Genomic DNA, 23484 nt, shown 5'->3' with positions numbered 1-23484 from the left:
TCCTGTACTAAAAGGAGACCTCCGCAGCCTTCCCGTCCCTAAGTGGAAGGTACACTCAGAAAGGCGAGGGGTTCACTCAAGACCTTGCTGCCTTGAGCGCGCCAGAACCCAGGGCGATCCAGAAGCGAGGTTTCGGATTCCCGGAGTCTCAGGCCACTGTCCCAAGCTGCCCGAAGCAGGGAGGCCCCTGTCCAGCTCCGGGAAGGCTAGAGGGAGGTGAGCGCTAGGGAGGGGCCGGACCGCAGAACGCGGGGGCCTGAGGACCGGGAGGGGTGCGCCGGGGACAGCCGGGCGGCACCGCAGCCTGGTGCGCCCGGAGCGCTAGCGCCTGGGTGCGCGCGAGTGGCTGCCGCGCTCGGGTGGCTCCGCCGGGGTCGACCGGGGATCCCGGCTTCCAGGCGCCGGCGGGGGGCCGCGGGGCGCGGCTAGGGCGGCGCTGCAGTGCCCGCAGTGGCGGGTTGGGGGAGCTGTGCCCGCCCGTCCCTAAGGCCCCGGGCGGGGACCCAGCAGCTGGGTCGCCGCGCCTCTAGCTCGGCCCAACTGGGCGGCGTGCGGCCAGGCGTGCCTGCAGCGGGCTGGGGCTCCGAGCGCGCCCGGGCGCCGGGCCGGGGAGGCCCCCCAGGAGAAGCCCAGTCCCGCGGGCTCAGGCCCGCCCCCCGTTGGGGGGGTTGTCCCGCGCCGCTGGACCCGCCCAGGTAACCCCATCCTCGGCCCGCCCCCGGCCCGCCCCGCCGGCCGCCCGCCCGCCTCCGCCGCTGCCGCCGCATCCCGGCTCTGGGGCGGCGCTGACAGTCGGGTCCGCCGGGCAGCGGGCGCAGCAGCGGGCGGCGCGGCCGGCTGCTCGGAGGCTGAGCCCCGCCGCGCGCCCCGGCCCGGCGCCCCCGCCCGTCCGAGCGGCGCCCACCTGCCGCCCAGACGGGAGCCTCGCGAACTCTGCCCGGGGCCGGGCGCCCGAGACACCATGAGCCCCCGCTCGTGCCTGCGGTCGCTGCGACTCCTCGTCTTCGCCGTGTTCTCTGCCGCCGCGAGCAACTGGCTGTAAGTCCGGCCGGGGACCGAGCGGGTGGGGCGGACCTTGGGGCAGAGGGCTCAGGGGGCTCCCGGCAGGTGTCTCGGCCGCGAGACCCAAGGCTCGCGCTCCCGCCGATTCGTTCTGCGGGCCATCACCACTGTCCGGGCTTCCCTCTGGAGGTCCCGGGACCCCTGCTGCCCCGGGTCAGGATTCCCGACCCGGGGCAGCAAGGCTGGCAGAGAGCGTCTGCACCCGGAGGCGGTCCTGAGTGCTCGAAGGCGCAAGGGGGTGCGAGCGCGGGGCGGTGTCCCCGGACCGGTGCGGGACGCAATCCGGCAGGCAGACAAGTCGCAAGGAAGCCCACTGCAGGGAAGGAGTCCCGGGCATAATAGCAGGTTAATCCCAAGGAGTGTAGGCGCGAGCTCCCCGCGCTGAGCCGCGCCGCGCTGCGGACTGGGCTGAAGGCGTGCAGAGACCTGTTTCTGCTTGGGGGGCGGGAGCCAGGCGTAGAAGGCGAGGACCGGGACGCCGAGCCTCTGAGAGCCCGCAGGCTGGCTCTGACAGGACCTCGCTGTTCCCTTAGGCAAGAAGAAACTTCTCCCAACCTTTATTAAAGAAGGCAACAGCCCCCATCCACCTCTATGGGTCTTGCCTAAGAAGGAAGGGGGTGGTAACCGCTGGTGACCTGTGTGTTTTTCCTTGACTGGGTCTGTGCTCCGGAGGATCCCTGGGAAAGAGGAGGATAGCTAAAGAGATGAGCTAGTGACTAAGAGAATAAGGAACTAGACCTTAGTCTCCTTCATCCCTCCTCAGTGACACTTCCCCATGGCCCTGGCTTAACCCTGGCCCCAACTTCTCCTGCTCAGAGCGCTGCCGCCTTCCACTGTGGGCAGCCAGTGGGGAGCCAAGCTCCAGTATTGATCTGAAAAGCATGAGGTGGGAAGGGGGGGATAGCCAACAGTGTAGCTGGGGTTTCCATGGAGACAGTGGGAAAGGAAAAATTCTCTCTGCATCAAGACCAAAGAACAAATATCTCCCATGAAATCGCCCTGAGTGTCCAATGGCTGTTGCTATGAGGTCATTGTGGCCAGCCAGGGCCCTGTAGACTGGAAAGGAGTGTGTTCGTTGGGGTCAGAGCCACCCAGAGCTTGGGAGACTGAGGTGATGTGGAATTCTCCCAGCTGTTCAGAGAGCTAGCGACTCCAAAGCCCAAAGTGGCTGCAGAGCCTTTGTTTTTCTTGGAGTCTTAATTTGATTAACACTTGAGGGGCAGTGGCAGAGTGGACAGAAACCAGGGCACAGCCACTGCCCCCTCCACTTCTTACAGACTGTGCTACCCCCCCTTCCACCAAGTGGGGCCTGGGTTGCAGATCTGGATTGCAGGAAAGGAACTACTTTGGACTTGAAGGAGCCGCCTCTTAGAGATGGGTGGCTGTAAAACGGCGTGAACATCAGGGGGAAATAGAAGGGAGTCTGAGCTGCCCAGCACCAAGCACTACTGGACAAGCTGAAGAAACAAGTGGGAACTGAAGTGTGTGAGCCAGGCCTGCAGCAAACACAGACAGCTGCCAGGGAAAGGCTGTCTGGAGCTCCTGGTTCTTTAGCTCCCTTTATAGATGAGGAAACTGAGGCCCAGGGAAGGGAGCTACTTACCAGACTCAGAGCTGAAGACTGAACCCAGATGCTTTAGTTTCCCCAGACAATGATCATCTACTCCTTGCCTGCGGCTGTCCCGAAGTTGACCCAGGTAGAATTGCCACCCGCCTCCAGCCATGTCCACCACGCCCTGGTCCCAGCCGGGGAGGCAGCCTCAGCTTCAGGTCTTGCAAAGCAAGGGGAATTCCAGAGCTCCGTTCTTGAGCCTTGAGCCTGCCTGCACTGTGGGGGGTGGGTGAAGAGGGGAGGCCTGGGGTTGGAGAGGTTGGCAAACCTGTTCTCTGTAACTGTGATGGCTCCGGTTGCCATGCAGCCTGGCTCTAGACAACCCAGTCCACTCCTGCTCCACCGGGGCTTCAAGCCAGGGGTCTTTTTACACAAAGACCTTCCTCTCTTACGCGGAGAGGAAGAAGGGGCTTCCCAGGATCCTACCAAACTGGAGAGGACCCCAGGCACACGCCCCCCAAAACTGGGATCAGTGCCTTGTATATAAACACCTCCATCCTCAGCCAGAAACTGCACCAGCCTCTAGGGAAACAGGTGTCACAGTCTAGCCTCGCAGCCACTTGGGTCTGGGTCAAAGAACACAGGAGCAGCCACAGCTGGAATGGGCAGGACAGTGGGCATGCTCCAGTGCAGAGCGGAGCTGCAGCTGGAATGGGCAGGACAGTGGGCATGCTCCAGTGCAGAGCGGAGCTGCAGCTGGAATGGGCAGGACAGTGGGCATGCTCCAGTGCAGAGCGGAGCTGCAGCTGCGGCTATCACAGAGCGGGACTCGGCCTGGACACTGGAGAATGACTTACTAACCTTCATCACCCACTGTACCATCTGAATCCTCACTGCATTGGAACCCCATTTTACAGATGAGAAGACTGAGGGTCACGGAGGCCACCCAGAGCTACTTACCTAGTAAATGGCAGAGCTGTCCAGCCCAAGTCAGCCTCCAGAAGCAGCAGTTTGGGGTTGGCAGCTGTCCATTCAGGCATGGCAGTGACACTGTCTTTTCAAGGGTGAGCCAAGGGCCATTGAGATGGCTCAGTGGGTAAAGACACTTGCTGCCAAGCCTGCCAACCTGAGTTCCATCCCTAGAATCCACATGGTAGGAGAGGATCAATTCCTACACGTTGTCCTCTGACATCCACACACGTGCACACATGCACAAATAAATAAATAAATATAAAAAGGGGATGAGCCAAGCTGCAGGCTTGGCCCCAAAATAAATAGCTGGCAGCATGTGCTCAGGGAACTAGGCCTGGGTGTTCCTTCACCTAGAGGCAGGCTTCCATCCAGGGTGGGTTGATAGCTGATTGCAGAGTCTGTGCTATCTGATGTCTCTGGACAGCAGCCTTGTGTAGAAGCCCTCTGCCTGCAGGCTCTAGAGCTGGAAAAGCTCCGAAGCCGGCGGCTGGGCAAGCCCAGAGGAGCTGGATGCTGTTTACGAGGCTGATGTCTGGTATCTGGAGTAAGGTGGCAACTTGTGCGGCTCCCACCAATGAAGAAGGAATGGGGGGGGTACACTAATGAAGAAGGAATGGGGGGTACACAGTTCAAGGTAGAAGGCTTGTACTTGGCCCTCAAGGAACTGCCCTGCTATGTCTGAGTCCTGCCCCAGTACCAAGGCTACACCAGGGGTTCTGGTCACAGTTCTACACTACATGTTGGGTGGCCTTGAGGGGGCTATTTCCTCCCTTTGGGCTTGTTCTGGACCCCAAATGGAAGAACTAGGCAGAGTTGAAGACAGAAAGACTGAGGTACTAGTGTGTGTTTTCCCAGGAAGAGCAAAGTGATGCATTGAGCAGGGGTTAGCAGAACCCCAGTGAGTAAATAAGGACACCCCACTGTAGTCCAAGTCGGGTCCACAGAGTGGCTCAGAGCCCAGGGTTTCTACCCCAGCTCTGCCACTACCCCGCTGAAGGACCCTGGACTAGTGCCTTGCCCCTCATCTGTAAAGTAGTGTCCGTGGGTGCAGATGGTGCTCAGTGGAGCTCAGGAGGAGTAAGTAAGCCCATGTGTGCGACATGCAAGGCACAAAGCCAGGCATGCTGATAGAGATGGGAGCCCTGGCAGCTGCCAGAGGCAGGGTACTGCTGTCAATGAGCCTCAGAACTGTGTCTTTGTCTATAGGATGATGCAAAGACTGGGTACTTACGGTGCTCCCAAGCTCCATCTGTCCCAAACATCTGTCCAGGTCCTATAACGTTAGATAGGAGCCCAGGCTGCCCCCTGCCTGTTCATCAGTAGCCTCCCAGAGCCAGGACGTCTAGCCTGGCTTGTGGGCATCCTGCTGGCCAGAGGCTTGTTACCGGAAACACACTCCAGTGCCACCGGGGGAATAGAAGGGAGGCGTCAAGTACCTTACTAGCTCCAAGTCCTCACAGGTGCGCCTCCCCGAGCCAAGCTCCAAGCTTGCACATGCCTGTTTGCCCAGCAGGGATGTATGACTTCCCAGGCTACAGGCGAAGTGAGGTGTGACTCGCCAGTCCAGGCATGGGTAGAGTCAGCCCTCCTGGCTAGTAAAGAATGACCCGTCTCCCCCAGGAATGTCTCATTGGCCCCCCTTCCCCCCTGAAATAGTAAAAGCCCGTGTCCTTGGAACCTCTCCCGTGACTGTGAGTCACAGTCACTAACACACACTAAGACTTTGCAGTTTATATACTCGGACCCTCCCCACCATGGTATTTTTTGATAGGTCTGTCCTTGACACCCTAGGGCCTTTAGCAGTATATGAAGCCTCTGTCCTAGAAATCAGTAGCAACACTTCACCCTGTGCCAACCAATGACCAACATCTACAGACATCATCAAATGAGTCCCACAGGCGGGGCAGGGCTCCCCCTGGCACAAGCTGGTGAATGGATGTTCCGGGCACTTTACACACACTATTCTAACTTCTTCCCTCCCCTCCCAGAACAGGGCTGTGTGGGTGGGCTCCAGCTCCCCCTTAGAGATCTGGAGGAAGCAGGGCCTGAACCAAGACCATGTCTCAAGTTCTGATATATGTAACAGCAACCCCCATCTACTCCACATGGTATGATTATATGGCTTCTGATGCTTGGGAGGTCAGGGCTATGGCACACAGACCTCTGAGTGTCCCCCTAGTGCCTGGCACATACCTGCCTGGCTATGAGTGCTCAGTCATCAGTGGATCAGTAAAGGGAGGGCTCAGTCACCGAGGGGTTGCGCTTTCCTCGGGCTCAGGTGATGCTGAAAGCCCTGCAGTGAGGCAGATCTGCAGACTGAGCCCTTCCTCACTAGCTAGAGCGGAGTCTCCCCGCCAGCCAGCCCCGCCAGCCTCGATCTTTCCCACCCCTCCACACAGAGGGAGGCAGGACCAGGCTCTGCCTGAGGGGTTTGCTCAGGCGGCAGCCGGGACCCAGCTGTCTGCTACGGTTTGACTTTTCTTCCCTCCGCCCTGGATTAGCCATTGAGCAACTCAGCAAGCATCTGACAAGACAGTGCTCCCCAAACCTGTTGAAACTCGCCCAACTAGGGCCCTGTGGGTGCACTCGCTCGGGGAAGCTGAGCCTTTGCACCAAGCCTCGCCTCCCCGTTCCTTCCTGGGGGAGGAAGGGCTCTGGGCTGAGCCAACCAGGCAAAGATTGATCAGGGAGCTGCTAGCAAGGGTGACAGCACCCTTCTTTGGCCCCGCCAGTCACCCCTCTGCTCCCAGCTAGCCTGCAAGAGGTGCTCCTGGTTTGCTCTGCGAGCAGCTGGGAGGCGGAGCTGAGCCAGGACCCACAGTTGCTTCCCAGATTTCCACAAGAGTTGCCAGGTTTTATCTCTGAGTCCGGAGCTACATCTTCAGTGGTGATTCAGCCAGCCCGAGGGGAAGCTCACTCCCTGCTGTGACCCCGGCCAGTCCCCCTTCTCCCGTAGCCCCTCTCTGCCTCCCCCATTTTCTGGCAAACTGGAAGTCAAGCTATGTTTTAGAGGTTCCCCTCCAAGTCAGAACCCCTACAGCTCCTGGAAGAGACTTGGTCCTCACAGAGAGTAGGAGAGAGGGGAGGGAAGGGGGAAAGACACATCCTGCCCTTGTCATAGGGAGGTTTCTCCCACCCCAATAGCTCACAGAGAACCGTGGAGGGGCCTGCTCTCTGCAGGAGACTGCTGATTCCCAGAGGAGCCTCTGACCTGCAGGGACTCTATTCCACTCCACCCCACCCCACCCCACCCCCACCATCCCTGCCAGCAGCCCTACAATCCCAGGATGAGTTCCCAGGAGTTTCTCTCCCAAAGCAGGAGATAGCAGAGCACTCCCTCCTGAGTCATGGGTGCCTCACTGCCCTGGCACCCCTGGCTTTAAGGAGGAATCATAGACATCACTGTTGGGGAAAGCCTCAGGGACCCTGAGCTACCATAAAAGGGAGTGGTAGGCTCGCCCCTTAAAAACATGTTGGGCACCTATTAGCATCAGCACTGTCTATGATAGACTCAGAGCCTACAGTATATTCATAGGAAGGCTGGAACTCCAGCCAAAGCTTATCCCACGGCCAATGAAGGAGAACTGGGGCAGGGGAGGAACCCAGGTTTGACCAACTGCCTGCTGGGTAAGAGTAGAGGTTCAGCAACAGTCCCATTCCTGCAAGATTGGGTTAGACCATGGAGGACCTGGCTGCAGCCAGGCTGTGCTGAAATTCTCCTTGGGGATTTCCTCATCTCTCCTCACCCCCATCTTCAGGATCCCCCAGCCATCTGGGAACCATATTTCAATGTTGTCAGTGGCCAGGGGACCATGGGGAGCTCTAGGATATAGGGAGAAGAATTGCGGGGAGGGGAGTCTCTGCTGCCAAATTAGAGGTAAGGTAGGGTCATGAGGCACTTTAAACATAACATCCACTCACTCCAGGAAGACACCTGACTCAGGGAGAGAAGGGGAAAAAAAAAAAAACCACACACTTATATCCTTGCAGAGTACGGGGCCATCCAGGTTCACATCTTAGTGGCTCCCTGTTGGCCCAAGTCAGCTCCTCACTCCTCTGGAAGATGAAATGTGGAAATTGAGAGTGGAAACCAACCCCCTCAATTAGAAGGACGGGCTTGGGGCCCTCAGGAGCAAAATGCTCACTCAAGAGATAAAAGTGGCAGGATCAGAAGCTCAAGGCCAGCCTGGGCTACACGGCACTGTCTTTAAAGGGGGGGGGGGGATATAGCCCAGTGGTAGAATGCTTGCCTAGCATGCTGAGTCTTCTGAGGGTGGTGGGTAAGAGGAGTTAGGGATCCTAGAAATCAGGAAGTGTGGGCTCCAGAGAAGGTCAGCATTTCTCTCCAACTTGAAAACAAACACGGGACCTAGTCCAATTGGCCTTGGCATTCAGAGTCCTGTCAGGTGGGAGGGAGGCAGGACAGAGGCGACCCATTATCCCCACAGAACACTAGGAGTATCTCCGGTGCTGGCCATTCCATACTGACTGCCCTCCAGGATTCCAGCCAGTGGAATCCAGGATACCTCCTTCTGGTGACTTCAGTAGCTACAGAGACCACAGATAATACTACATAACCATAGGGACAGCCACTACCTCAGCAACCTTCACTCCTAACAATACTCCAATTCTCCTGCTGTAGATACAGGGTCTCTGGAAGGAGCTGTCCAGGGAAGAATCAGACCACCTTGCTTAGGACAGTGTCTCATAACACTGAGTGGTCCTACCCTTGGAGCCCCGGGCCATCTTTGGAGGCTAAGAAGCCAGATCCCAGGCTTGGGGACCAGAATGGCCCATTTCAAGTCCTGAGCCCCAGTGACCAGCTTGAGTCCGAGCCTTGAAGCCTTAGTGCCTTCTGGAGAGCGGGGGTCAGGGAGGGGATACCCTGCTCTGTGGTGGCATGGCTATGCAGAAGCATGGACCCCTGGGGGATGACACAGGTGACAGATGTCCCTCCCCAGACAGTCTCCATGCTCCCTAGGCACACGTGAGCTTACACTGGACAAGAAGAGTCCCCAGCTCTTACTCTCCCTGTGGAGACATTTCCTCCACACCACACTTCACCCCTGATCCTGGGAGTGCCCAACAGATGAGCTGGAAGCACTGGGGACCTCTTCTCTATCTCTGCAAATGCACTTGAAGATTTTCTCCAAAATCTACAGTTCGAATTGTACCAAAGTGATCCATCATTCATTCCCCTGTGGGTGCATGGCCAAAATGAGGCCAGGGCCTGGCTTCATGATAGTGGAGAAGGCCCGAACAAAGACAGACCAGCACAGAGTACCACAGGCCCAGCTGGATGCAGCAGAGGGTGCAGTGTGAGGAGGGTGGGAAGGGCCGCAGAGATGGTTAGAAGCTTCCTGGTGCTTCTGCCTGGGGTGTGTTTAGTTCATTTCTATCTCCTAGGGTAAGAACAACTGATCTCTCCATTTTACAGAGGAGCACATTGAGGCCAAGGCTCCTAGATGTTCACTAACTTGCCTTGAGTGGCACAGAGATATGAGTCTGACCTGAGTTGTTTACCCCTGCCCCCAAACACACTGCTTGCCCAGAGAAGAGACAGGGGTCTTGGGACAGGGTCACAGTGGAGGTCAGTACAGCAGCCACTCAAACTGGTTAAAGAAACAGTGGGTGGTTTGAGTGGTTGGTTGTGTAGCAAGGGTCCTGAGAGCTGCATACTCCTTCCATTCCTTGAAAACACAGCCCTAGATGGAGTCCGTGGCCCCTGCTTCCACCTAGCTATATCCACTAGCTGAGAGTCGCTCCTGCTTACACACTGTTCTCTTCGGGTACCCCCTCCTGCCAACTTGGCCTCCTTCCTCTCTGGTATGGAGGGCACAACTACTCCTGAGGAGGCTCTAAATGTGGCCTGGGCAGACAGGGAGGCCAAAGGGAGGGGGCAGAGAGGCCCGGGCTGGTGTCCCAGCCCCCACCTGGACACCGTAGGACCCGGACCAGTGCCACTGACCTGCTTGGCTCCCCACCATGGTCGCTCCTTCCCGGCCCCTCTCCTCTAGAGTCCAGGGAGTACCAGGGAAGAGCCACAGAGGAGCCACAAAATCTCTCCGATTTTGTATATTTTGTTTAAAAAAGCAAGCAAACCTGGAAAAGCTTGGGACAAGCCCAGCTAATTTTAGTTTCTAATGAAAACAGCAGGTGGCTGAGAGGATCTGATCTCCCTGGCAGGGCCCGGGCCCTCAGGCCTCCTCCTCGCAGGCTGCAGGCATGGAGGGGAGGGCCTCCTGGGAGGAGCCTGCAAGACCTACAGGCCCCATTCGAGAAACTGGGCACAAACTGGCCAGCGGCTGCAGCAGGGACACCCTGGACTGGTGGGGTAACCTGATCGATGGCACGGCCGTGGCTGGAGTCCTGGGTGGCCGGGGCAGCAGGTGGCAAATTGCTAAACCTATGCTCAGCAACAGCAGGAAGGAGCCTAAACAGGGGCAGCATAACAGGCCGGGAAAAGCAGGGATGATCAACGTTAGACAGCCGGCCCAGGGGCAGCCGACACCCGTCAGGCCCTGGCTCTGCCTCTCCCAGAAATGCTTGTGCAGTCGATATTTGAGCCCGACCCAGCTCCCGGGTCAGTGAATGGCACACGTGTCTCTGGGGGAAAGGTTGAGCCACCGTAGGGCACTAGGAGGGACCACAAGGCTGCCCCCATCTTCCTCTCTTCACCCCTGTTTTTCCTTCCTGTATATACTCTGCCATGGGGGCAGGAGGGCATCAGGACAAAGTCCCCTAGCCGAGCTGCAAACATTACTGAATACCTTCTATGTGCCATGCCCAAAGAGATGCAGCCTGAGGAGTCAGCTCTCCAGCTGTCCAGTGGGGCAAATCCACAGCCAGAGGCAGGGGAGAGCTGAGAGCCCAGAGCCGGTTGCTGCTAGACACTTCACCTCTGTGGGCCTCAGTTTGCTTGGTTCATCTGGGAAGTGAGGTCAGGTATCAGCCAGGCTCCAGGACAAGTGAGCAGAATGAGGACAGGCCACAGCTACTGAGGACTGGGGTGCCAACCCTCTTTGGCCTATGCCAGCTCGGGCACTTGCCAGACAAACCCCTGGGGTCTCAGAAAGCAGGAGCAGAGATGGCAAGGCCCCCCATACATGGGAGGGGCAGCTGTTGTGTCAAGTAAAGGCAGGACCGGGAGGTGGGCACTGGTGCTGCCGGAGGCAGTTTCTCATCATCTTCCTGGACGCTGTCCCAGTGACTCACAGCTATGGCAGCCGGGCAGTGTCCCTGCCACTGTCATTTCGGCCTGTCTCCCTATTACATTCAGAGCCTGAGGGAGGAATGCTCAGTTCCTCGAGTCCATCACTCCCGTTCGGTGGCATGGGACCAGCAGGCCCTCTTCTGCCAACAGAAGGAGAACTCGAACTCTGACAGTGGGAAGGCTCACACAGATTTCCAGCTAGCTCGCTGTGCCATAGCCAGCTCCAAGTGGAAGGGGACTCTGATCTCTGATCACAATGGGCTGATGGCTCAGCCAGACCTCCCTGTCTATTCCTTGTGGCTGGAGACGTCAGCTCCTGAATGCCTCCCTTCACCAACGGCTAGGCAGGGCCCAATCCAGCCAGACCTGACCTGCTTAGCTAAAGGGAGGGGAAAAAAGAGGTCTAGATAAGGTTAGACAAGATATGTGCCCCCAAATATTGGAGGGAATGGGGTCTCCACCCTTTTCTGAGAGTCTTAGCTTGAATGGGGACAGGAAAATATCCAGTGGTAGGTTCAACTTCTTGACCCTTCAAGAAAGGACACAGTGGCCTCCGGAACAGTCCTGGCCCACCGCCAGTAGCTGAGCTCTTGGCGCCCCCTGCAGGCCAAGAGCGACTTATGGGTGTGGTTTCGTAGGAGACCCCCCCCCCCCAATATGGCAAGGGAAGCAAGGAGCACCCAGGCAGGGCTGCAGCCAGATTCGCCACTTCCAGATGTTTCCTTCTCCTGACCCTTATTCCTTTCCTTTCCTTTCTTCCACCCTTTCTCCTTTCCAAAAGTCTCGGTTCCTACACGGATTGGTCAGAAGTCCGTGCACACCCCAGGACCTTGGGAGATAGCTCAGTCAGCAAGCAGCAGGCTGAGCGAGCGTGAGAACCTGAGTTTGATTCCCAGAACAGATGTAAAAAGCCAGGCCTGTTAGAGACGCTGTGACAGCTGAAAGGGGCCCTGGCAGACCAGGAGTGAATGCCAAGAGAGGGTGGTCAGTTTGGCTTTGAGACTACCCATCTCCTTTGACCCACTCCTAGGTGCATTAGCAGGCCTTGCCACATTCAGCCCCCTAGAATAGAAGCCATGACTCCAGTATGGATAAGGAAAGCTAGACTCAACCTTACAGCCATAGCGCATCGGGGGCGGGGGTCCTCTGGGAGCCAAAACCACGGTGCAGAAAGAGACGTCCTGGGCTGGGCCTTCTGGGACTCGGGAGAAAACATCAGATACTTTCACAAGACTACTCTCTAGGCTAGTGGCTTCTCAGTGGCACCTCGAGCCATGCCCAGAGCTGAGAGGGCACTGACACTAAGCATCTGAGGTGTGGGATCCAGGCACCTGTGCTTTCCGTAACCTCCCAGCGCAGTCGGATTCAAGAGCTAACCCGAACCCGAATCACGGGCCTGACCAGCAAAACTCGGATGCTACTTGCACATCTCTAGGGACAGAAAGGCCCAGATTACACCTCCCCCAGCAGGCTTTGCTTGAGCCAACCTCATTCCCAGCAGCTGCTGCCCAAGCTCTCAGTCTCTACAGTCACACAGAACCAAGCTCTACCCCTCACCGGCTGTGGACCTTGGACACAAGGCAACAACTTCCCTTTGCCTTAACTTTTTTCACTCTTAAATGGGGGCTCCGGCTGGGGATGTGACTTAATTGGTAGAGGATCTGCCTGGCATGCATGAAAGGCTCCAGAAGCATGCAAACCAGGTATGGTGCTGCATGCCTGTAATCAGAGAGGTGGGCGCAGGAGGATCAGGTGTTCCAGGTTCTCCTTGGCTATGTAAAAAAGCTGGAGAAGCTGAAAGGGTGACTAGCTCCTTAGGAACACCCAAAGGCAACCTCCAACCTTACAAGGATGTGCATGCAAGTGCGCACACGCGCACACGCACAACACATATATACACACACACACTTATACACACATACACTCATATACACACACTCTCTCTCTCTCTCTCTCACACACACACACACACACACACAATCAACCAATGTTTAAAAACACGAAGACTCTGACTCGCCGAGAGGACTAAATAATGTAAAGTGCTTTGCCCAGGTCTAACTAGGTTCCATAAAACTTCACTCTCATCCTGACAGTATAACCTCCCCATATAAGACTTTCTGTGTGCTTTCCAATTCGGTCGCTCCCTCATTCAGTAAACAGAACAAGTTCTTGCTCTTTGCTTCAAGCCCCACGTCAGGCTTCACATACTGACCACTGGTCCGAGAGCTGGGGGAGGCAGGCTGGTCCCCAGACCCCAAGAGACCTGAGCACAGAGAGAGAAGAGCGGGCATCAGGATAGCTGTGCATCACATCCAACCCCTGCCCCCAGGTACCTGGCCAAGCTGTCGTCAGTGGGCAGCATCTCCGAAGAGGAGACCTGCGAGAAGCTCAAAGGTCTGATCCAGAGGCAGGTGCAGATGTGCAAGCGGAACCTAGAGGTGATGGACTCGGTGCGCCGTGGCGCCCAGCTGGCCATCGAGGAGTGCCAATACCAGTTCCGGAATCGACGCTGGAACTGCTCCACGCTGGACTCCCTGCCTGTCTTCGGGAAGGTGGTGACGCAAGGTGAGGAGGGCATTCTGGGGGCCTGGGTGGTCTGGGGAATGACACTTCTAGGGCCAGGCACATCTAAAGGGTTCAGGGGCAGAAGCAGCCCAGGGCCTGAGCAAGGAAATAAAGAATGCGACTGAGGGCATTAGATAGGGAATGACTGGGGGGAGGTGAGGCAGTGGTCTGTGGTGACATCGCACTCTAAAGTGCCCTTATTTCCAGAGGGAGAAACTGAGGCTCAGAGAAGAGAGAGGACTGGCCTGCCCCCAGGGTCTACAAAGCATAGGAACAGAGTCAGACTTCAACCTGAGGTTCTCTGCTCTCCTTTGTGCCTGACCTCGGGTCCTGGAACCCATCTGGGAACTTAGGCGTGTGACAGGCTCCTGTCCTCCAGGGCTCACAGTCCAGCAGGGATCAGACTGTCCGCAGCAGCACAACAGAGGCAGCTCCCACACCTGCAGCACTGACCATGGGCCAGGCACTGTTTTAAGGACTGTAGGACACACTACATTTAACTCATCTGCCCTCTGAGTTGGGCTTCTGCGTAGCAAGTACAGAATTGGAGGCACAAGGCAGTTAAGTGATTTGCCCGGGGTCACAAAACCAGAGAATGGCAGGGTCTGAATGTGTGCCCAGGCGGGCTCAGCACCATCACTACCAATAAATACAAGAACAACGGGAGAGGAAATTGGAGGTCTCCCCTGGCCAATACTGGGTGCTCGGAAAGATTTTCCCAAGGTTCAGGCTCCAGCTGAGATGGGTAATGTGAGAGGGCATTAAACTAAATGCAGGTGAGCGAGGGCCCAGCAGAAGGTTCTGTGGAACTGGAAGGTTCCTTGAGGCACTGAGGTCAAACCCCTGTCCTCAGTGGGAATGCTGAAAGCCAGCTGCCTCTCTACCTCCTGAGCACAGAGCTGACGCGTCTGAGTCACCAAGTCAACGGGGCTCTTTGACTCGCTCGAGCTGCAGGAAGAGGTTGCCTGGGCCAACCTTTGTCTTGGCACCTGTGGGCCTGGCCAGTCCCGGCTGCTGGGCTCGTGGCAAAGCATTTGGATGCTGTTGGAAACCAACTGTGATTGAAATTTGGAAGCCATTCTCCTGAGAGCTGGCAGGGGCTGGCAAGCATGAGCACACTTGGCATTGCTGAACTGTGCTGTTCTGAGAAAGAGACAGATGCCCAATGAGCAGCCCAGTGGTGAAGTCTCACGGCGGGGATGGCACTGCTGCCCAGAGCCCAGAGCCGCACTAGGGAGGCCCCAGAGCTAGCTTTCCTATGGTACCACTCTCCGGAAGTCCTTCTCACACTGTGGATGTGCCCTCTAGAGCAGCGGTCCTCATCCTTCCCAACGCCGCGACCCTTTAACACAGTTCCTCGTGTCATGGTGACCCCACCCATAAAATGATTTCATTGCTACTTCATAACTATAATTTTGCTACTGTTATGAATTGTAATGTAAATATTTGATATGCAAGATAGCTGATAGGTGACCCCAAAGGGGTCACAACCCACAGGGTGAGAACTACTGCTCTAGAGAGACTGACAGATAAATCAGTGTGCTTCTTATGACGGAGTCACATGTGCTGTGTCCTCCCTAAAATGCCCAACCGTTTCTCTACCAGCTAAGCAGCCCCCACCTAGCCCCTCCTTCCTTCTGCCCCAGTCTGTCCCTCTGGGATTTATGCCTCTGTAGTGTCGTTTCTTTGAAGATACTGTTATGTAACGCAGGCAGGCTAGCCTTGAACTTGCTATGTAGCCCAGGCTGGCCTTGAACTTGAACTTCTGCTGCTGCCTCCCAAGTGCTGGGATGACTTACAGGCCTAAACCAGGCTCTACATTCTTTAAAGAGGGGTATATTTTGCATTTTTTATTGTTTTAATATGATTCCATGTTTATAAAAAGGAGTTGCAGGGTGTGATTCCTAGATATTCACTATTAGAGTCACTGGATCCTTTAATATAGCTGATTCACTACTAAGTATCTAGATATACTTTTTAATGGAAATCATGTGTGCTCACACTGCTTCTTTATACCTTCACACTGAAGTCTAACAACTCCCCGCCCACGCCCCCTTCACCATCACTGCATCCCCAAGCAACAGTGGTGGCTCAAGTGCCTGCCTCCTAGCATACCCCCAACCGTGCATGGAGGACAGTCAGTAGTGTCAGCTAGTGATGGGCAGCTCATCAAGACAAGGAAAGGGAGGACATGATCGGTGAGTGCCAGCCTGAAGCTAGGAGGGACTCAGGACCCTGTGGAGTAGTCTGCCTTTCTCACCTGGGGGCAGGAGCCAAGGAAGGGACTAGCCCTGTCAGCAAGTTATGGGGACACAAGAACCCTGCCAGGCCAAATGGAAGCTGTTCTAGAGCTCTAAGGTCCGAGTGGCCTGGACAAGCATCCTGTCCCCCTGGGGCTAAATCAAGGCATCCTAAGACCAGGCCAGTCACAACAGGCAGACACCAGTCATGTCTGCAGGATAAGTCTGAGCTCATCACCTTCCTCCACTTTGTATCTGGTTTTCTTCACTAGTGAAACTCGTCTTGGAACGCACTTACCTGGTCAGTCTCCACGGAGCCAGGGGGAAAGGGACTCATTGCTGGGAACACAGGACTGGCTTTAGGGGCCCATGAATTGCAGGACAGCAGAGACAGGCAAACTTAGGGCAGTTGACTTCATTCCTCCGGGTCCTTACCTGTCTCATGCTTAACTCTCGGGGCTGTTGTTGACATTCAGTGGCTTGTGCAGTAATTACGTCACATAGTCTCTGATCTGCGAGCAAGCCAGCCTCACAGGGGCCTCAGTCACTTCAGCAGTGACAACCAGTCTGGAAGGCCTCTTGCCCCAGTCTCAGGAGGGGGACTCAGCAGGTGTCCACATTCATGAGTTACCTGGTTAGGGAAGTGACCTCAGGAATATAAGGGGACAGAAAAGATCCCCCTTTGGGTCCAGACAGTGGCCAGTGAAGACAGGAGTGTTGTTTGCTGGCCTATCCTGTGCTGTCCAGCGCAGACCATCCTCATACAGCTCTGGGTTTATGTCATTCTCAAGTCACAGCTGAGAAGTCTGAGGGAGCCAAGGGTGGTGATGACCCAGATCGAAGTCCTGCCAGCTATGAGAACTTGGGCAAGGTCCGTGCCCTCTCTATAACTCAATGTCCTTCCTAGAAAGTGGGGACACACCGAGGGCCCACCTGCTGAGATATCTGGAGTGTACATAGGGCAACGATGGAGCTGGGCCCATTCCCTGGCCTCCATCGGCACACCTACCTCGTGCCCAAAGGTCACCACACCCAGGGCCCTCCCCGCCAACCCAGCTCAACCTCAGCCAGTTCTTCCTCAGTTCCAGCTCCTTTCTGCTGGATTGGCTTCCCTCCCACCATCTGGAGAGATGTCACCGTGACTTGCTCTCAGGCCTTGAGTCAGACAGGCTCCACTCCAGCTCCCATTCTGCCATTTGCTGCTGCAGAACCCTGACAAGCCTTATGTTTTCCAGGGATCAATCTAAGATTGCTGAGTCCTGGTCAGTACGTGGAAAGTTCCCTTTACACAGGGGTCCTCAGAAATAACGGCTCTTGGACCTATATTGCTTTAAACCCCCAGCCCCAGGCAGCATTTGCCCCTCAGAAAAGATGGCATTGAGGCCAGACCTGAGGGGCCAAAACTTGGGGTAGTCTGGGAAGAAAAGCAGCAGAAGGAAGTCGTGGGTGTGCGAAGGGCAGACGGCAGGGTAGAGAGGGAAGAAGACAGTAGGGTGGGTACTATAGAGTTATGCTCTCCCCTGGCCCAGGGCAGAAGCAGGCAAAGATGTCTCCCTCCTGCAGCTACAGCGTGATCAGGGTGAAGTATCCACCACCTCCCCAGGACACCCCACCACAGCACTCCCAGACCCACTTCAATGCACTTTTGAGGAAATTAGGCCCTGCAATGTCTTCCCCAGAAGCCAACGCTCCAGCCTGGGTACCTGGAAAACTATACACACTACTAGGGTCAAATGGTTGGAACCCAGGGTCAGTAAGAAAAGGATGAGTTCAAATTCTGGCTACTCCACATCCTAGCTGGGTAACACTGGTGGCTCAGTGAGTGCCTCGCTTCTCTGTGCAAGGTGAGGACACATATCCATTCCTTTCGAATTGGGGGGAAAGCACCTCAACTAATGGGCTGAGTGCTCTGACGAGGCCTGCTCACAGTAGGCTTCTGTGAGCTAGAGCTTTGGTTATTATGGTCTTAGAGAGCCTCTTCCTCAGTCACCCAGAAAATGAAGACATTATGGTGACATCAGTCCAAGCAGACAGATGTTTAGAGACTGAGGCAGTGTTCTCCTGAGCAACTCCACAGGGAGACTAGTAACCCCAAGACCACTGGCACTAGGGGACAGAGGTGAATGGGAGCCAGAAGTGGGCAAGGACTTCCCGAGCAGCTAAAGGAGCATAAGACCTCCAAGGACAGAGGGTTAAAGCCGCCCACCAGTCCCATCAGCCTTACCTCCTGGGACTTCCCTTCCCCCTTGGTCTTTGGGGCAAAGATTTGTGCTGGTTCAGGCCTGGAAATACCAGAAATACCAGAAACTGAAGTTGTCTCTCTTTGGGCGGCCACAGCATAAAACCAACCAACATGAGCCTGCTATTAACCTCAATTAGCTTGGAGAAGATTCCATCCCAGACTGTCGAGGCTCCATTGCTCCAGCCAAGCCCCTCTGTACAGGCCCAAAATGGCCAAGCAGAGAGTGGGCAGTGGAAAGGAACGGTGGGTGGTACTCCCTGCTTCAGGACTGCACCGAGAACAGGGTGTCCCGAGTGTTGGGGGCTGTGCTGCCTCCTACTCCAGAGCCTAGGCTGGGCTGCCTCTGTCCACAGACAGCACAGTGGAGGGGACTGTTCTCATCTGACCATGGCGACTGCTCCCCAGGGCAGCTGGGAGCACAAGCCTGGGTGTCGCAGAGGTAATTGCCAACCATGGGGCCAAAGCCTGCCCCCACCACTCTTGTGGACACAGACCCTACATCAAGAGACAGAAGGACAGTCACAGCACACAGAGGCCTTCACAGGGTCTCGGACAGGAGCAAGACCCGCTGTCTGGTCACACACCCAGCCAGCGTGAGCGTTCTGCTCACACACTGCCCAGCTCACCCTGAGAAAGAGACTCTACAGAAGCTACACCCCCAGGCACAGTTCCTAGGAGGATAAAAACATCCATTCAGGCAAGGGAGGAGGGCCGGCACCAAAATAGAATTGCTGAGCAGCTGTGGGCAGGAGATACAACCACTGCAGAGGCCGGCAGACCTGTGTTGCAGAGCCCTGCTTCCATCACCTCCCGCCTGTGGGACGGGGACGAAAAACTTCCCCTCCAGGAACCTGCTGGCTAGTCTCTAAACACTGGGGACAGATCAAGCTGGCAGGGGCAGAGGACTTGTGTAAAACCCACTGTAACCCCTACTCCCAGTCAGCAGGAAGGGCTCAGTGCTAGGAGCTGCCAATACTATAGTTTGTTCTTCAAGTCTCAAGGAAGCAGGAGACATTGTGAGCTGCAGGCCCCACCTCAGAGAAAGAGCTCAGTCAGGATCACAAGTGGGGAAACTTAAAGCCTGGTGAATAATTCAACCACCAGACAGAGCTGGAGTGGTAGTGTGGCTGTGCCCCTTCACAGCCTCCTTCTGGAGGAGGTTGTGAGAACAGCTGAACCATCGGGCCCTAAAGCCAGGCTGTCTGCTGGTTCTGCCACGTGCTGTGTGACAAACTGGCAAGCCTCTGTAAAATGAGGATGACCATAGCTCCTGCCTCACTGGGCCGCTGGGAGTATGCACTGGTCCTCACGTGTGAAGGAGGTTCAGTGACTGATGTGTTTGGAACAAGAACCTACTGTGTGCTTGGCATGTAGGCTTTTCACCTGCCTTGCCCCTCCTTGGCATCCAACATTCGGTAGCTGTCATATACCTCTTTCTTTATGCACTTAAGAAAGTGCAGATGTGGTGCCCTAGGTCCTAGCCCTTCTCTCCCTCTGCCTCGCACAGGGACTCGGGAGGCGGCCTTTGTGTACGCCATCTCTTCAGCAGGTGTGGCCTTTGCAGTAACAAGGGCATGCAGCAGTGGAGAGCTGGAAAAGTGTGGCTGTGACCGGACAGTGCACGGGGTCAGTCCACAGGGTAAGCACAGATGTTCCGAGGGGAGGGCAGGGGCCTAAGCCCAGACCCAAATTCACCCCAGCACTCTCTATGCCCTCTACACCAGGCTTCCAGTGGTCAGGATGCTCGGACAACATCGCCTATGGCGTAGCCTTCTCACAATCCTTTGTGGATGTACGGGAGAGAAGCAAGGGGGCTTCTTCCAGCAGGGCGCTCATGAACCTTCACAACAACGAGGCCGGCAGGAAGGTAGAGTGGCACCAATCCCATTGGCACTGGGGTAGGACTGCATGAACAGAGTCCCTAAAATAGCCTACAGCTACTCTGGAAAGGCTCACGTCACCAGGCACCTCTGTCGGCCAAGGGCTGGGAGTGGGGGGAGCAGGTGTCACACAGCAGTGTAAGTGGCCATGTCCATACCTATCTGTGTGAACCCAGTCCTGCCTCAGGACTGAACCCTCACGTCCACCCACACACCTGACACCATCTGACTTCCTGATGTCTACTTCCAGAGTCTCTGGAGACTTAGCACAGCACTGTGCTCCCATCATGTCACTCAAATGCTTCCTAGAAACTGCCCTTTACTGTGGCCTCCAGCAACTCCAGGTGCCTCAAGTACAGGGACACCTCCTTGGTCTGTCCTCAGCACTGCCTGCCAGTTCAGTGCAGCACCCAGTAGGTGTTTATACAAAGGAGGCACGACAGTGAACCCCTTGATTCTGCATCAGCCTTGGGGTCCTGGTATGGAGTATGTCCCTGTATTGGTCCCCAGGGGTCCCTCCACCTCTACTGTCCCTGACCATCCCTCTTGCCTCCTCCCTGACAGGCCATCTTGACACACATGCGGGTGGAGTGCAAGTGTCACGGGGTGTCGGGCTCCTGCGAGGTAAAGACGTGCTGGCGCGCTGTGCCGCCCTTCCGCCAGGTGGGCCACGCACTAAAGGAGAAGTTTGATGGTGCCACAGAGGTGGAGCCACGTCGTGTGGGCTCCTCCCGGGCACTGGTGCCACGAAATGCACAGTTCAAGCCACATACAGATGAGGACCTGGTGTACCTGGAGCCCAGTCCAGACTTCTGTGAGCAGGACATGCGCAGTGGTGTGCTGGGCACGAGAGGCCGCACGTGCAACAAGACATCCAAGGCCATTGATGGCTGTGAGCTGCTGTGTTGCGGCCGTGGCTTCCATACAGCACAGGTGGAGTTGGCCGAGCGCTGTGGCTGCAGGTTCCACTGGTGCTGCTTCGTCAAGTGCCGACAGTGCCAGCGGCTTGTGGAGATGCACACATGCCGGTGACTGTGCCCAGCAGTGCCCAGCAGTGCCCAGCACCACCTGCGTGGCCCGGGGAAGGCCAATAATTTAAACAGTCTCCCACCACCTACCCCAAGAGATACTGGTTGTATTTTTTTGTTGTTGTTTGGTTTGGTTTTCGGGTCCTCAAGTTATTTATTGGCAGGCAACCCCAAGGGCACCAACAAAGGACTCCCCAAGCCTGAGCCTTTGTGTGTGGCTGCCACTGACCAAAGGGACTTTGTTTATGCCTCTGGCTGTCCACACTGACCACTGCTGACTACTCAGCTGTTGTGTCTATTTTTCTACATGTAGACTAAAAAGTGGGTAACAAGGAGTGACTGTGGACCCACCATCCAGGGAAACAGGTGGCCCTACGTCAGGGACAGCAGGTTCCATCTTGGTGGAATTTCTATCACCGGCAATAAAGGAACTTGCACCTCTGCACCCCACACATACACCGGGACCGCTGGTAATCTGAGCCTGGAAACCCTGACTCTTAAAATCCCTAGAAAGGGAATGGACAGGCACCAGGTCCAAGGCTCAGGGCTCCTCTCAGCCCTCACATGAGCAGCTAGATTCCAGGTAGGGACACAGGTGAAGTGGGGAACTTGGAAAGGGAAACTGCCCCTGCTCCTAGGCCCTCCTAGGCAGGGTGGTAAGGCTGTCATCCTGGATCAGATCCTAGCTCGGGTCTAACAAGTCACATCCCCATGTGAGTCACCCTCACAGTGCAATCCTCTGTGACACTAAGAATGGAAATGTCACACAGAGACAGGCTGTGCAGAGATCCCACCCTGCGGTATCTCACTCACTTAACAAAATTTATTGAGCAAACACTATGCACCAGGCCCTGTCCTGGGGTATCTATCTCTCTTGGTGACCATAGCTATCCTGGGAACAAATACAGAGGCACACGCCCTCTTTACAGCAGGTAGTCATGCCTGTCAGCCTCTGCCTCACAAGACCTTAGCAGAGGCAGAGCCAGTCCTTAGTCCCTGTATCCAATGACAGATATGACAGGTCTCACTGGGCCTGAGCAATGGGTACAGGGAGGCAATAGGAGCCAGAGACCACAGGCTGGGCTGAAATCCACATGGTTGCAGGGGGCTAAGAGGCAAGAAGGGGAACAGTTAAAGGCTGATTAGTGAGTTCTCAGAATCTGAGGCACCCCCACATCCAAAACCTCAGGTCCCCGAGACCTTGAATATGGATAAGGACAAAAGATTCCCAAGGGACATCAGTAGCTGGTGTCTGGCCCAATGCACTAGTCAAACTGTCAAGAACCTACCAAGTGTTCAGTACATAGGACACACACAGACCCAACTGCTTCTCAGTTGGGTGACCAATACTCAGAGGAACTTCCCAGCATGGTCTCCAAGTTGCTCCCATATCCAGGACTCCAGGTTTGATGTCTTCACTCTGAGATTCCCTTGGAGACTCTGAAATCCCAAGCCCTTTGCTATTGGGTGGTGTGAATGCAAAAACCAGGCTTCCGAATATGGGCTCGGGCCTGCACAAACTCTCCTCTGGGCCTGTGGTTTGTGCCTCCTGGCGTTGGCTCCCTCACGAAGAGGGTCAACACCCTTGGCCCCCATCCAAGCTCTCTGCCAAAACCAAGTGAGATGCTGGAACCACATTCAAATGCAGGGATAATCTTGGGCAGGCTGTCTCTGATGTGGACGAAAGCTGAGCTGACCAAGGGTCCCCACAGCTGCCCAGCTGGGCTCACTGTTCCTCTGGTAGACTTAGTTCAGAACCAGGGAAGATATGGCCCCCTCCAAGGCCAGGCCCAGACAAAGAAAGCAGGGGAGCTGTCCCTTCAGGGAATGCTGAGCTAGGAACTCCATTCAGGGGCAGTTGGGTCCAGACTGCTTACTCGTTTGATGGACACTATCCCAAGGAGGAGGGTATCTAGCTCCCCTAAGATGATCCTCCCAGGGTTCTGCAGGCTGTGACCAGGTGAATCAGATCACAGGCTCAAACCACTGCCAAGGCCAAAGGATTCCACAGCCACAGAAAAAGAGCTTCGTTGGACTTGTCCAGCTCCAAACTGTCTCAAATACAAAGAGCTGGCAGAGGGCTGACATAGCTCACCACACTTGGGCCACAAAGGACCCAGGAAACTGGCCAGAAGGTCCACATCCTACCTGAACCACTCTCCACTGTTCTTGTCACAAGGCAAAAGTGGTATTCCTCCAAGGCCAGGGCTGGATAACCCAGCTCTGGATGCTGCTACCCTACTCTGCTGCCCCACCCCATCCTCCAGTTTTTATATGAGGCTCCTTGGCATTGTGACATCCCCATGGCGTAGTCTGAGATGCACGATAAAATGGTTATTTCTTTATCTGGCAATTGTAGCTGTGACTTTTTTCTAATAGAATAAGGAGAAGAGAGAGACCTCAAGAAGGACATGGATAAAGCAGGTACTGTTGCTAAGTAAGTATTTATAAAGTGAATTCTAGGTATGGGAACATCCCACCCCTGCCTTTTTGTTTTGGAAGAAGTGGTCTGAGGCCTACACCAGGAGCTATCTATATGCTATCTGAAACCAGTCATCAACAGCAGACACATACACATCCTCAGCTGAGGAACGCCCCAGGTCTGGTAAATTCCTCACCTTTCCCCAGCCTGTCCCCACTCACATGAAACAAAGGTGAAGAAGCCTGGGAACAGTTGGGCTATGTGTCTGCCTTTCTAAATACCTGCTGACAGTAGAGGCCGAAGAAGTG

At 55.7% G+C, this 23484-nt stretch overlaps 1 protein-coding gene across 1 annotated transcript; it reads left to right on the top strand.

Moving 5' to 3' along the window:
* Window positions 1-907: 907 nt before the first annotated feature.
* Window positions 908-23099, top strand: Wnt4 (Wnt family member 4). The gene is made up of 5 exons (XM_048443281.3): window positions 908-1038; window positions 13129-13364; window positions 19354-19485; window positions 19571-19713; window positions 20291-23099. Exons 1-5 carry the CDS (start codon window positions 962-964, stop codon window positions 20756-20758), a joined length of 1056 nt encoding a protein of 351 aa, XP_048299238.1. The 5' UTR covers window positions 908-961; the 3' UTR covers window positions 20759-23099.
* Window positions 23100-23484: the final 385 nt, after the last annotated feature.

Source organism: Myodes glareolus, chromosome 6 (assembly GCF_982192425.1).
Source record: "Myodes glareolus chromosome 6, mMyoGla1.1, whole genome shotgun sequence".
In the NCBI taxonomy this organism is placed as follows: Eukaryota; Metazoa; Chordata; class Mammalia; order Rodentia; family Cricetidae; genus Myodes; species Myodes glareolus.
Note: the sequence above shows the minus strand (reverse complement) of the source record. Positions and strands in the feature narration are given on the sequence as shown.